The sequence below is a fragment of the Ovis canadensis genome, chromosome 2 (assembly GCF_042477335.2).
Source record: "Ovis canadensis isolate MfBH-ARS-UI-01 breed Bighorn chromosome 2, ARS-UI_OviCan_v2, whole genome shotgun sequence".
NCBI classification, from domain to species: Eukaryota; Metazoa; Chordata; class Mammalia; order Artiodactyla; family Bovidae; genus Ovis; species Ovis canadensis.
The window spans coordinates 250,314,017-250,329,307 of NC_091246.1; the positions used below are offsets into that span (position 1 = coordinate 250,314,017).

General features: G+C 39.4%; 1 protein-coding gene and 2 non-coding genes across 6 annotated transcripts in view; 2 read left to right on the top strand and 1 right to left on the bottom strand.

The window, feature by feature from the left end:
• Positions 1-15,291, top strand: part of USP48 (ubiquitin specific peptidase 48) — a 74,888-nt gene that overhangs the window by 25,328 nt on the left and 34,269 nt on the right. For 2 of the 4 annotated variants that reach the window (XM_069575039.1, XM_069575041.1), the window contains exons 4-10: positions 1,471-1,598; positions 1,942-2,066; positions 2,556-2,664; positions 4,877-5,010; positions 5,626-5,708; positions 10,450-10,629; positions 14,658-14,786. In XM_069575039.1, the coding sequence (XP_069431140.1) occupies positions 1,471-1,598; positions 1,942-2,066; positions 2,556-2,664; positions 4,877-5,010; positions 5,626-5,708; positions 10,450-10,629; positions 14,658-14,786 (888 nt within the window). The remainder of the gene's footprint in view (positions 1-1,470; positions 1,599-1,941; positions 2,067-2,555; positions 2,665-4,876; positions 5,011-5,625; positions 5,709-10,449; positions 10,630-14,657; positions 14,787-15,291) is intronic. The other 2 variants (XM_069575040.1, XM_069575043.1) reach the window with 1 other exon arrangement.
• Positions 10,818-10,922, top strand: LOC138434937 (small nucleolar RNA U13). Its single transcript, XR_011254993.1, has one exon. It is a non-coding gene; the product is annotated as a small nucleolar RNA U13 (small nucleolar RNA).
• Positions 13,213-13,319, bottom strand: LOC138434968 (U6 spliceosomal RNA). The gene has a single exon (XR_011255014.1). It is a non-coding gene; the product is annotated as a U6 spliceosomal RNA (small nuclear RNA).

Sequence of the window (15,291 nt, forward strand, 5' to 3'; positions counted from 1 at the left end):
AAAGCGCTGCCCAAGCTCACTTCTGTTGTTCAGTTGCTAAGGCATATCTGACTCTCTGCAGCCTCATGGACTGCAGCACGCCAGGCTTCCTTATCCTTCACTATTTTCCAGAGTTTGCTCAAATTCATGCCCATCAAGTCGGTGATGCCATCCAGCCATCTCATCCTCTGTCGTCCCCTTCTTCTCCAGCCCTCAATCTTTTCCCAGGATCAGGGTCTTTTCGAATGAGTCAGCTCTTGCATCACTGGATGGCCAAAAAGAAACAGATAGCTCAGTGGGTTTCCTTGCCGGAAACGGTCCTCAGGAAGTTACTGGGCCTTGGAATCCCCTGCACAGAGTGTCCGGGTCATTCACAGGGCAGTCACTTAAGAGGAAGTATCCCACCAGAGGCATCCCACTGAAACTACTAGAGGAGTTGCTGTTTAATGAATTAAGAGAGTGTTTGTTGATCACTGCTGGCTGAGTGGTCAGAGCCTGACAAGAGGCCCAGTGGAGCCCTCCAGCGCCCTCTACTGACAAGAGTCAACCTTGCACTAGCTGGCAAAGGAGGAATCCTTGCAGAGCTCATCTTTGTTGGCACAGAGCAGGCAAAGAAGGGTAGATTTGGAGCTGAAAGTCAATTAATTGATACCGGCAACACAGAAGGGAAAATTCAGATCTTTTAGGGCTCTTGATCCATGCTTCCTATTTGCATGCTGCTGCTGCTGCTAAGTCGCTTCAGTCATGTCCAACTCTGTGCGACCCCATAGACGGCAGCCCACCAGGCTCCCCTGTCGCTGGGATTCTCCAGGCACCTTCCCCCAACTGATGACTTACCTGGTGGCTCAGATGGTAAAAGCATCTGCGTGCCATGCAGGAGACCCAGGTTCGAGACCTGGGTCAAGAAGATCCCCTGGAGAAGGAAACGACAACCCACTCCGTACTGTTGCCTAGAAAATCCCACGGACGGAGAAGCCTGGTAGGCTGCAATCCGTGGGGTCGCAAATAGTCGGACACAACTGAGTAACTTCACTTTCTTTCCGCAACTCATTAAAACGTGAAACTAAATTTTAGGATTCTTACCAGTAAATTGTTCTGTTGTTCATTCAGATTTGAATCAATGTATCATTTGCTCTGTGGCAAGTTCACATGAATGGGGGTTATATTAAAGTATTTGGCAAATAGTAAATATGGTATATGACTTTTATTGGATTGGAAGTTTTGGTGGGATTTGATACTCTAGAAACTGTAGTCATGATCATTATTGTGACGAGGGTAGGCCCTTGCCTTTAGGGGATGTATATGGACAGCCAAGGTTGCCTCATTACTTCCAAAAGATGTGGTTACTAATTTCTTTGAAAGTTTAAAAAAAATGTAATAAAACACTAATTTAGTTTGGATATAAGGTTTTTTTAATTATGTCCTCATGTGACGAGGTGTACATATTTTTTTTAAATAGCAGTTTTTTAAAAACAAACATTTCTTTAATAGATTATGAGCCTCAAACGATTTGTGAGCATCTCCAGTACTTATTTGCCTTGTTACAAAATAGTAATAGGCGATACATTGACCCGTCAGGATTTGTGAAAGCCTTGGGCTTGGACACAGGGCAACAGCAGGTAAGAACTTTTCTTTAAATTATTATTATTTTTTAATATAAAAAGCATTCCTTTTAATCATTATAGAAAGAAATGAAGGAATTTTAAAAAATTAATTTTCCTCTGTTTTGAGTTAGAGTGTTTATTTACTGCTTAGCATATTACACATTTTCCTTGATTCCATTTCTGAAAATTCATATGTGGGCACAAAATGGATTCAACATGGCTGTCGTCCTTTTTCAGAAATTTTAAGTTCTAAGTACAGACAGCTTCTGGGTTATTTTACTTACTACTGTTTGTAGCAGAAATTGAAAAGCAAGGTATGTTTTTTTGTTTTTTTAATTAACTCAAACCTGTATTGTAGGATGCCCAAGAATTTTCAAAGCTCTTTATGTCTCTTTTGGAAGATACTTTGTCTAAACAAAAGAATCCCGATGTGAGGAACATTGTCCAACAGCAGTTCTGTGGGGAATATGCTTATGTAACTGTGTAAGTGTGTTTCCACTTTCTCATGATGCGTTTTATTCTGAGGTGGTTGCTTATGTGTTTTGTAATTTTGACTTCAGGTCCGCGTTATGGCTTTAGTGGCTTATCATGGGACCTGAGATATTTATAGTAATATGTTTCTATGGGAACAGGTAAACAACTGACCTGATAATTGCAATTGAACCTATGCAGGTGTTGGAAACTGTCTGGTTGAGCTCTTGCTGTTTATTTTATGGCTGTGGTGTGAGCTGACAAGAGTAAAATTGGAGCCTACTCGATACCAAAAGTAAAATAACTCTTGAACATTTTCCTAATCATAAAATGCATGGCCTCATCAATCACTTTGTTTTATTTTTTGAGTATACATAGTGTAGAAAATGTCAGTGAAAGAATTAAGGTAATGTTTCTTTCTGTATCTTCAGGTTATAGAACAGTAAAACCTTATTGCTTTTCCCACTCTAATCATAATGTTCTTGCTCTGCTTTATTATAGCTGCAACCAGTGTGGCAGAGAATCTAAGCTTTTATCAAAATTTTATGAACTGGAGTTAAATATCCAAGGCCACAAACAGTTAACAGATTGTATCTCGGAATTTTTGAAGGTATTCAGATTTTGGCATATTTGTCATTTCTGCTCCCAACAGTTAAATACTGCTCCGAATGTCCTTTTGATTTAATGGATAAATTCATTATTTTAACTTTTTCTCCATATGAACTGTTTATATAATGATTTAGAAGAAACTTTAAATTAAAGAAGAAACTGTAAATTTAGAAGAAATTCTTCTAATGATTTAGAAGAAACTGTAAATTAACGGTAAATTACAGAAGCACCTTAACATAATTTTTGGCTATTTCAGGTTGTTTTATATGTAGAATTATGTATGTATAAAAGCTTGTGTGGTTGGGGTATAGTAGAATAAGAAAGTATAAGCTATATTAACATAAGATTAATTTACTTTTTCACTTAATGAGAAATAGAAAGTGTTGAATGTAATTTTTTACATCAAAATATAACCACTCTTCAGCCCCTCCACTCCATGTTTCTCTCTCTCTGTGTTTAGATTTATGTAGAGACAAGGAAATGGTTCTCTTTTGTTCAGAGTGGAAAAGTTGCTAATCAGAAACCTTTGTAATCATGTAGGAACAGGCACATAGGCATAGAAGATAAGCTTATTATATAGCTTACTTTCTTGAAATATTTTTGTACTTTTCTTACCTTTTGTTTTTGGCACAGCCTGGATTCATTCAGCTATATACTGACTGTTTGCAGTGTTCAGGCTGTGTTTCCGCTGTTGGGAATAACCGTAGTGAATGAGGCAGACAAACATCTTTTGCCTTTAAGAAAGCTTATAATGTAGTGGTATGGGGAGCAACAAGGAACAATAAAACAAATAGAAAAATATCTAATGTGTCAACTGTAATAAGTGCGATGAAGAAAACTGAAGCAGGGCATGGAGAATGTGGAAGGGTGATAAAGTGGGGTAGTGAGTAGGCCAAGAACTGGGGAGAAGAGGAAATAACAGGTTCAGGGCTTAAGACAGGAATATGTCTGCAGGCTTGAGGAGCAGCAAGGAGATCAGTGTGGTTGAAATAAATAGACAAGGGGGAAATGATAGAAGACGTCATAGAAGAGATAACTAAGGGCCATATCAGAGAGGGCCTGGTAGACCTTTGTCAGAAGTTTGAGTGAAATACAGTGCCCTCAAGGGGTGTACGCTATGTAATCTGTTTCAACAGGAAAACTTTGAGTACTGTCTTAAGAAAAGGCTAACAGTGAGGCAAGGGCAGACAGAAGGAGTTGATGGTGACTTGGACCACGGGTTAACTGAAGAGAGGATAAGAAGTGTTCGGAGTTTTCAAAGTAGAGCTGAAGAAATTTGCCGACTGGATACGGAGGAAAAGAGAAGTCAAGGATTACTAAGGTTTTGTCCTTAAGAACTAGAAGAATGGAGTTGGCGTGACTGAGATGTGAAGGAGGGTGGGAGGAGCAAGTTTGGGAGAGGAAGTAAGAGTCTGCACTGGGGCATGTCAGACCTGATATGCCTGAAAGCGTCAGGGCATAGTAAAATCACCAGGGGCATGAGAGAGCTGAAGACCAAGACTGGACCCTGGGACATTCAGACATTAAGAGACGGGACAGGGGCGCAGGGACAGGGGCGCAGCTCGTCAGAGACCCTGAGGGGGATGTGAGTGAGGAGCACACGGGAGAGTGTCAGTGGAGCAGAGGCAGGCAGCGGCAGTGCTGGTGCTGTGTTACTGTACTGAAGCACAGTCTGTAACAAAAAGCTGGTGCAGAAACAGGAAACAGTTAACAGTAAACCACCGTTCGCGCTAGCATTGAGTTTTTCTGCACTCTCAGTTTTGTGTCATGAATGCGGTTTAGTAATTTTAACTGTGTGTGCGTGTGAAATTTGCATATACAGTTTCATATTTGGTGCCCGTAGGTATTTTCCAACCATTTTCACTGTTTTAAAATTAATTTTGCTGCATTAAAGTACATATGATTTCTTTTTAAAACCCATTTCCTTCAATTCCCAGCAACGGCATTATCAGGAAAAAAAGACCTAAAACCCAAGCATTTTTAAAATCATACATTTCAGAAAGAAACATCAGTTTTAAATCATTGTATACAAGTTAATAATGTCATTGCTAATCTAACTTAATCTTGTGTGTCCTTCATTATTTATAATGACTTGATCTTAACAGCTTGAGTAAAAACTGTTAGCTGAAGTGAAATTGTAATTTGCATCAGAGTTTTGATCATTAAAAAAATCTTTTTTTTTTTTCAAACTAATGTGCCTTATTCCTGATCAGGAAGAAAAGTTAGAAGGAGACAATCGATACTTTTGTGAAAACTGTCAAAGCAAACAGAACGCAACAAGGAAGATCCGACTGCTTAGTCTTCCTTGCACTCTGAACTTGCAGCTAATGCGTTTTGTCTTTGACAGGTAAATATGTGCGAGTCGTGGTGTTTGGCTGCTCACTGTGGACTGATATGTACAGATTTTACCATAGATATGATAGTAAAATGCTTTTAATTTGAAACCTTGGATTTGGGGATGAAAGTTATAGATGGAGCCTGTCATAATTAAAAACTAGAAAAGTAGAGAATCCTTATTTTTCTGTAAAATTACTTAAAACTGCAAAGGAAAAGCAGACATTTATCAGTTACCTTAATATTTTATATTATTGTATAAGAAGTTGAGTAAATTTTCTATTCACAACAGTGCAACCCCCATTCCCATGGAAATAGACCTTTTATAAGTAAAATCAGACGATTTTTTTTTAACATGTGCATTTCTTCTATATAGCTGGAACATGTGTGTTTTCTTTTATATTAAAATTAAAATGTCTGGAAATGTGCTGTTTGGAATTAGCTCTTTAAATTCATACTTTTTAGCTTGTTGATTATTTATTGTCCAATTCAATGACATGTTTTGAGCAAGATTGTAAAAAGAAATCTACCTAGCTACTCCCCAGTTTATTTAAAGAAGCCAGTAGAACTTACACATTGTTTTATGGTTGTTTTAAATATAATTACAATTAGCTTTCTTCTTGGTTAGGCAAACTGGACATAAGAAAAAGCTGAATACCTACATTGGCTTCTCAGAAATTTTGGATATGGAGCCGTATGTGGAACACAAAGGTAATATTTTTACCAAGCAGTGATAATTACAGTGCTCAGAGACTGTAACTTGTGATCCACTTGCGTTGAGTACAGAATAGGAGTTCACCACTAAATTTTATTTGCCAGTCTGTGAGAACAAAGGCATTTTAGGTGAGTTGAAAGGTTATTTTTATTTTCTATAAGTGAGTACATAACGAAGATTAGATGGTTCATCAATATCTATATAATTAAGGATATAAAAGAATAAAGAATAAATTCCTTTGCTATTCCTGAACTCACTCTTGTTGCCTTAGCCTCATTTCAGTTCAGTTCAGTTCGGTCACTCAGTCGTGTCCGACTCTTTGTGACCACATGGACTGCAGCACGCCAGGCCTCCCTGTCCATCATCAACTCCCGGAGTTACTCAGACTCATGTACATAGAGTCAGTGATGCCATCCAACCATGTCATCCCCTGTCGTCCCCTTCTCCTCCCGCCTTCAGTCTTTCCCAGCATCAGGGTCTCTTCCAATGAGTCGGTTCTTCGCATCAGGCGGCCAAAGTATTGCAGTTTCAGCTTCAATATCAGTCCTTCCAGTGAACACCCAGGACTGATCTCCTTTAGGATGGACTGGTTGGATCTCCTTGCAGTCCAAGGGACTCTCAAGAGTCTTCTCCAACCACAGTTCAGAAGCATCAATTCTTCGGTGCTCAGCCTTCTTTATAGTCCAACTCTCACATCCATACATGACTACTGGAAAAACCATAGCCTTGACTAGACGGACCTTTGTTGGCAAAGTAAACCTTTGTTAGCCTCACTACTATATCTGAATTCCTCATAAAATTAAGGGTCTCCACATTGCCTCCATTCATGGTTTTAAAAAAGATTTTATCAGAAACATTAGATGGCCTGGTTGCAGTATTTATGCTGTAACGTAATTACTTTCTTCTTTGGTAGTCATCATCTTACTAAACAGGATGATCCTTGTTAGAGAAAAGAAGCATCTTGCCCTTTGTTTCTCTTCTGCCCTTACTGGATGGACCGTTTTACTTCTCTTTTAAGATTGACATTAATGTTCGTGAAATTTTTAATACAGAGATTGTATCAGAACCTGTCTCCATAAAACAGTTCTGGTGCCAGCCATAATCTAAAACCTTCCAAAGCAATGATTGGGAAGGTGGGGAAGTGATATTTAAGCCTTAAATGCATGGTACTCTCTAATCAGTATACGGAGGTTAAAATGTATACCTGTGGGGTTTCCCTGGTGGTCCAGTGGTTAAGAATCCGCCTTGCAGTACAAGGGATATCAGTTCGATCCTGGGTCTGGGAAGATCCCACATGCTGTGGAGCAGCCAAGCCTGTGTACCACAACTCCTGAAGCTTGTGCGCCCAGAACTCACGCTCCACAAGAGCGCCACTGCCGTGAGAAGCCGGCACACCGAGAGCAGCCCCCGCCCGCCACAGCCAGAGAAAGCCTGAGGGCCGCGCCGGAGGCCCGCCCCCGCGCTGCCCCCACGCCACACTCACAGCTGGGAGAGGAAAGCTGCTGCGCCCGGTGCTGTGTGTTACTGTTACGCTTGCCTGGTTGAGTGAACTTCACAGTCATTCACTGCCTATAGTAGTTTGCTTCCTGCCTCCTTTGCATAGTCAATTATTTGAAATTAGAGAAGCCTGGTTACTTAGTGGTTTCTTGGGGGTTAGGAATGTAGGAAATGCACAGATTATTCCTACCCCCCCCCTTTTTTTTTCCCCTTGCCGCTTGCAGGACCTTAGTTCCCTCACAGTGAAAGCTCTGAATCCTAACCACTGGACTGTCAGGGAATTCCCACATTATTCCTTTCCTTCACTCCAGTGTATGATTTCGAATAGTTCTTATCATGATTCAATTTATTATATATTTCTTTCCCAATTCATATCGTAAAGAATAACGCTTCCACTTTCATATTCTTTTTTTCTATATTCTTATTCCTATGTGTCAGCACACGTATATCCACACAAAACAGAAAAGATAGATCTAAAAAGGTGATCTGTTTTTAAAAGGAGAATTTATTTTTTTAAATAGTGAACCTGCAGATACACAGATGTGTAGACTGAGGGATTCTCATACCTTGAATATTTAGCAGCTTACTAACTTAACTCCTGCCATATTACTTGGGGATTTTAATATCCCTATAGACAACATGAAGTCTAAATAAAATTCATAGACTTTTGCCACTTAAATGTAGTTATCAAAATACTAAGACAGATTTGTAATACCGTAATAGAAGTGAAGTCAGAGTCGCTCAGTCATGTCTGACTCTTTGCAACCCCATGGACTGTATAGTCCATGGAACTCTGAAGGGCACAATACCGGAGTGGGTAGCTTTTCCCTTTTTCAGGGGATCTTCCCAACCCAGGGATCGAATCCAGGTCTCCCACATTGCAGGCGGATTCTCTACCAGCTGAGCCACAAGGGAAGCCCAAGAATACTGGAGTGGGTAGGCAATCCCTTCTCCAGCGCATCTTCCTAACCCAGGAGTCAAACCAGGATCTCCTGCATTGCAGGTGGATTCTTTACCAGCTGAGCTACCAGAGAAGCCCTTTAAGTGGGAATAGATATACCAGACAAACATCAGTGCCTTTTCTGTTCTCATACCATACAAAAAAACTCGGAAGGAATAAATGATCTTTTAAATTGTTTGCTGAGAAACCCACAGCGCAAGGATTTTCATAAAGTTGGAATTTTAATTCTGTACTCTTTCAGGTTATCTGCAACAGTGATAATGTGATAATAAAAACCTGTATCTATTGGTAATAGTCATAGTTACTGCTAATACTTCTGTGATTTATTGTCTTCATTAATAACTTGAGGATACTACTAGGTGCCGCTTTTGTAGACAGTCTTCAGCTGACCTGATAACGACTTCTCTCCTTCAGTGATTTTGTCTTCCACCCTCCCTCAGCCCTTCTGAAGGTCATAACCTACCTGTCTTTCTATAAATACCATATATTTTGTTCCACTCTATTTCCCTCTTCTTTTAAAAATGATAAAGTAGAAGACATCTATAAAAATAAAAATACAGAAATAAACGGTTCAGAGAATTATCACAAAGTGAATATCTTCCTGAGTACCACCCACTCCAAAGCTTCCTGTGTGACCCGCCTGGGTGCAGTCTCCTTCCTCCTGAAATAGAGCTGTTAGTCTGAGTTGTTGGCAGTCACTACTTTTTCTGTGTGTTGGCTTTAGTATTTTGCTGTATAAACTTGCACCCCTAAACATTATAGTGTCGTTCTAGTGTGGTATACTACAGTGTAGTAGTTACAGTGTAGCTCTGCCTCCTGGGATATTGCCAGGTGAAGCCTAACCCATTGTTTAATCTCAGTCTGCCTCCTCTGCTTGTTCATCTGGGCCATTGGTGGCTGGAGAAAAACATCGTCGGTGTGTCTGTCTGTATTTTGAAGAATTCCTAATTTTTATGAACAAAATCTAGTTAAATAATTTGTTCTTTTAACTGGATCAGTTAATCTGTTTACACTCTTGTTAATTTACACTCTTAAGTTTCTCTAATTAAAATTTGCATCACTTTTGTGTCCTGTCACTTGCCTATAGATTTTCAAGTTTCTCATTTCTCTAAACATAGAAGCCTAATTTTATAATCCATGACTGACATTGTTGGAGTATTTTGTAAGTTTCTTTTTGCTGTCCCATTTGGTTATTTTAATGTTACCAGGTCTTCTGTACTTGGTTATCTCTGGAAAACATTTTATGGTATTTTTATTTTTTATTCTTTGCACTGTGTGACATGTGGGATCTTTGTTCCCCCACCAGGGGCTGAATCTGAGCGTGCATCCCCTCCCCCCAAGCCCCCACCCCCACAGTGGAAGCAGAGTCTTAACCATTGGACCAACAGGGAAGTCCCTCTAAAATTTTTTGTGGAGATTCACTTAGGGCTGAGATGAAGCCACCTCCTCGAGAGAGACCTTAGGTTTCTTTCTGCCAGGTTCCCGGGGTCCCTACGGGTTAGGTATCATTGCAGATCAAGTTCAGTGCTTAAGGTTCCCTTGCTCACTCATGCTGTAAGAACCTGGCCAGTTTACTTTTAGTGGAGACATCCACGACTAGGTCCATGGGTTATTTCAGGGCTTTGGGGGGGCGTTGCGCTGGGGCTCTGTCATGGGGCATGGGCTCTGTGGTTGTGGCACACGTGAGCTCAGCTGCCCCATGGCTTGTGGGACCTCCGTGCCCTGACCAGTGATCCAAACCTCACCTCCGGCAGTGAGAGCCCAGAGTCCTAACCAGTGGACCGCCGGGGAATTCCCTTATCTACACCTATTTTGAAAGCACTTTTCTTTAATGATACATCTAATTTTAAAAATTCTTTTTTTCCTAGAAGTAATAGCTTTTCTATTTTGCATTCAAATCTTACTAGTTTGTGTGTAGTAAATTTCTGTAAGAAGTTAGAAAATATGACCAATCTGATTCTTGGTGAGCACACAGCTCAGTCCGTTAGTGCGTGAGGGGAAGTGTACTGCAGGATAACTTCGTGACCCTAAGTGCACAGAATATGCTGTAGCTTTGCATCTGTACATATTGCAGAGGGAATAGAGAGTTGACAGAGAGGTGATAAAAACAATGACTGCCACGTTATTTTATGAGACTAAATGTTTTAAATCTAAGGTGACATGTTTTGGGTTCAACTGGATGCATAAAGAATTGTAATCATTACAGTGCAGGCTCAGGATATAAGAAGAAATAATGTCATCTAAAATTTCTTTAACTTTTTCCCCTTCTCCTTCCCTAGGTGGGTCCTATGTATATGAACTCAGCGCGGTCCTCATACACAGAGGAGTGAGTGCTTATTCTGGCCACTACATTGCCCACGTGAAAGATCCACAGTCTGGCGAATGGTATAAGTTTAATGATGAAGACATAGAAAAGATGGAGGGGAAGAAATTACAACTAGGGATTGAGGAAGATCTAGGTAAAACCTTTAAGTTGTGAGTGCCCTTTTAAAATATAATTTTATTTTTTTAAACAAAAATGTCTGTGAGAAATTATTATGGCCCAAGATTGTTATGGACTATCGATGCTATTTTCATTTCTTAAACACGTGAAATCTCTGAACTTTCTTAGCAATGCTTGGATTTTTCTTTCAAAAAGTGATTTTGGATCCTTTTGTAGTTCATGAGGATGATGGTTGGGTGTTCGCGCTGTTGCGTGATTTGTGCCTCCCTCCAGATCTTGTCACGACACCGGCACATTACCCATCTGACGTGACAAAAAAGAAAAAGGTGATTTTGCTCCAGGGATAGTTCCATATTGTCCTGTTTTTAGCAGTCTGAAGGCGTATGTTTCATTTTCAATTAACAGATTAATTGTGGGCAGCTGGGAAAGAGGGTGTAAGTATTAAGCTAAAAACTATGGGAAGATCCCATGGACGGAGGAGCCTGGTGGGCTTCCATCTATGGGGTCGCACAGAGTCGGACACGACTGAAGTGTCTTCCCTTTCACTTTTCACTTTCACGCATTGGAGAAGAAAATGGCAACTCACTCCAGTGTTCTTGCCTGGAGAATCCCAGGGATGGGGGAGCCTGGTGGGCTTCTGTCTATGGGGTCGCACAGAGTCGGACACGACTGAAGTGACTTAGCAGCAGCAGCAGCAGCAGCAGTAGATTTAATATAGTAGGATTGGGACTATATATTTCTCTGGGTCAGGACATACATTTTTGAGAAGTAATAGTAGGGGAACTTGGTTCTCTGAACAGCATCTCCCCTTCACTGTTAAGTATCTTACTGCAACCCTGGAGTGTGGAGCCATGCCTCTGTGGGGATTATGCTGCTTATTGTTCCATGGTAATGAGGTGTGCTATAAAGGGTGCTTCCTGAAATAGTTTCTAGTATATAGTTCTCATCACCTTGGTTTTCGTGGGCTAAGTACCGGTTTATTTTCTAACAGAGTGGACAGTTTTTCCGATAGGAGCCATCTTGGCTGAAGTTTTAATCACTTCCTTACTGTTTGTCACTTGGACTATGAGATGCAAAAAGGGAAAAGTAATGGGAATAGGTGGGTGTCTCCCGCCACTGTCCTTTCTTTCTTTTTTTTTTTTTCACTGTCCTTTCTTAAGGATCAATCCCACTTGCCCAAGTGGAGGGCCATGGCAGTGGACATTGGCTTTCAAGGAAGGCATAGGGAATTTTGCTGTAGGTACTCATGTAGTGGCTATATTGTAATTTGAAGGAAGATTTTCTTTTTATTTTCTGTACACTATTTTTGTTCATCAGTTGTACCTCCATAGAGCTTGAAAAGTGAAAGTGGGAGGTGTGAGTAGTGCTCCACCCAGGTGTGGTGCTACAAGGATTTTCCAATTTTAAGTCACATTTTAGATATATAGCAATGGCGCTCCCACTTTACCTACGTAATACTCAGGCTCTTAAGTAACATTTGCTTATATTTTTTCTTATTGTGATATTCTTAATAGGAACAAAATTGACACTTAGCTTTAAATTGTGAATAATTAAACTTTAGTTTTATTTAACTGTTCTTTACCGAGTTTTTTTGATCTGTTTCATTTTTAGTAAGAAAATCGTAGGATTAAAAGCATTGTTAAGGCTCTCCATATAGGTAGTCTCAAATTTTAGAACATTTTAGGAGGAAGAGACTCTACATGTTAGGATCCCAGTCCAGTATTTTAATACCTCATTATATGCAGCTTACATTGCTGCTTTTATCTGTTTTATCAAAAATAGGAAATCCTTATTAAGTTCCATTAGTCATTCATTCTTTTTTTTTAATTTTATTTTTTTATTTTTTTTTAGTTTTTAATTTTTTTAATTTTAAAATCTTTAATTCTTACATGTGCTCCCAAACATGAACCCCCCTCCCACCTCCCTCCCCATAACATCTCTGTGGGTCATCCCCATGCACCAGCCCCAAGCATGCTGTATCCTGCGTCAGACATAGACTGGTGATTCAATTCTTACATGATAGTATACATGTTAGAATGCCATTTAGCCAAATCATCCCACCCTCTCCCTCTCCCTCTGAGTCCAAAAGTCCGTTATATACAGCTGTGTCTTTTTTCCTGTCTTGCATACAGGGTCGTCATTGCCATCTTCCTAAATTCCATATATATGTGTTAGTATACTGTATTGGTGTCTTTCTTTCTGGCTTACTTCACTCTGTATAATCGGCTCCAGTTTCATCCATCTCATCAGAACTGATTCAGATTAATTCTTTTTAACGGCTGAGTAATACTCCATTGTGTATATGTACCACAGCTTTCTTATCCATTCATCTGCTGATGGACATCTAGGTTGTTTCCATGTCCTGGCTATTACAAACAGTGCTGCGATGAACATTGGGGTACATGTGTCTCTTTCAATTCTGGTTTCTTTGGTGTGTATGCCCAGCAGTGGGATTGCTGGGTCATAAGGTAATTCTATTTGCAATTTTTTAAGGAATCTCCACACTGTTCTCCATAGTGGCTGTACTAGTTTGCATTCCCACCAACAGTGTAGGAGGGTTCCCTTTTCTCCACACCCTCTCCAGCATTTATTGCTTGCAAAAAATACGGAACGCTTCACCAATTTGCGTGTCATCCTTGCGCAGGGGCCATGCTAATCTTCTCTGTATCGTTCCAATTTTAGTATATGTGCTGCCGAAGCGAGCACTAGGCATTCATTCTTATAGTCTCTTGTGAACGTTTATGAATCATTTTATATTCCACCTTACACAAGTTAATGAACATCTTAAATCTTAATAGTTTTTAGTTAGAAATGACCAACAGCTTTTCCTTTTACATGCTGAGATTTTTAATTCCCTACTACTGTAGTCTTTAAGCTTTTTTGCTCCTGATTCTCTGAGAAATATTGAACAACTTTTGTGTTTCACTGCACACTTTAAAATCCCAGATTTTTCATTGTAAATTTAAGTAGCTCCCAATAATGTAACTTCTGACAAATTATGAATACTGAAACAAACTGCAGCATTATTACTCTTGTATCCAAATGAAATTATGTAACAGAGATTCCATACATCGCCATCATTATTTTTAAAATTACATGAACTGATATTTTTTTAATGACAGTATTTTTTTTAATACTTCCTCTTTGTCCTGTACTAGTGTTTCCATACACTGACCCTAGAGAATTTTGTTATGATGGAATATAATAAGTTTTCTATAACTGTAAAGCTACAAAAAGTTAGAAAGTGTTCTGAGGTGTTTTGTTTTTTTTTTTCATTTTAAATAAATATTCCTATATATTCCGTAAAACCAGTACAGGTTTTAAAAGGATTGAACGCAACAAAATTTTACTGTGAATAAATCTTTTGATGAGATAAGACTTGTCCCAGGATAGGAGCTTATATCTTTCTTTTGTCAAGTGGGAGACAGATGACTGAAAGGAGAAGTGGAAACCACCAGTGGAACCTCAGCAATTTTAGAAAAGTACACTGGCAGTTGAGGGTCTGGTTCTTGATTTCCTCAGAACTGCCCATGCCCTCCTCCCCATTAGAAAGTTACCCTGGGATAGTCAGACTCAATTTGAAGGTCACCTTCATGTGATATACATGCCATGTAAAACACTAACGTTTTCTCCTTCTGAATTCATAGAGGTTAGTGGCTCATCTTAGCATTTCATTTCATTTGGGGAGCGGGGAGGAAACATTTCATTTTATTTCTTTGTGCAGTTAAGCCTAGATTTATTTTTGTAATTTAAGACCAACAGGAAAATAAAATCTATATATTTGGTTCAGGTTAGTCATTGCGAAAAACAGTACCTTCTTTGCAGCTTTTAAAAATGGAATATGGCAGGCATTGGGGGTTAATAAACATTCAAAAACATACCCAGCCTGCAAAATTTACATTGCCTTTCAACGTATCTTTAGTTTGTATTTTAGGAATTGTTATCTATGACCACCACCACCCCCACCGCTTTCCCTACCCTACAAAAGAATGAACAAATGATAGGAATTCTAATTTAATCATCTTTTGATTTCTCTTACCTCAGCAGAACCTTCCAAGTCCCAGACACGTAAACCTAAGTGTGGCAAAGGAACTCACTGTTCTCGAAATGCATACATGTTGGTTTATAGACTACAAACTCAAGAAAGACCCAGCACGACTATTCAGGTACCAGGTACGCAATTTTTCAGTATTACTTAAGGCAAAGATTTTTGAATGCCTTGCTCCAAGACCAATGATTAGAACGGTGATTTTTATCTATTATGATAGGTTGACTGTGTATATGGTAAGTGGTAAAAGTGCATATAATCATAAATTTGATTTAAAGTGATGAATTTTTGAAATAAAGAAGGCTTTCACAGAGCTATTCCACGGACCTCCCTAAAGAAAAACAAAAGCAATTAAAGAAATGCCTGTGGATAATAAAGACGAATTTAAAGAGCAATTCCATTCTGTTTTGTTTAGCTTGTAAAACAGTTATGGGTTTAGCCACTTATAAATCTTCTAGGTTTAATTTTTTTTAAAAAAGGAAAAGCCACTGCTTGCCTGAAGGCAGTCTTTAGTTGCCATCTTACCTAATCCTGTGCTGTGCTCCGTGGCACCATTTGTTGTGAATGGTGTTTCTGAGCCATTGGATGTTTCCAGTCGGCTGATATTATGGAGAACCAGGTTGAGGAACC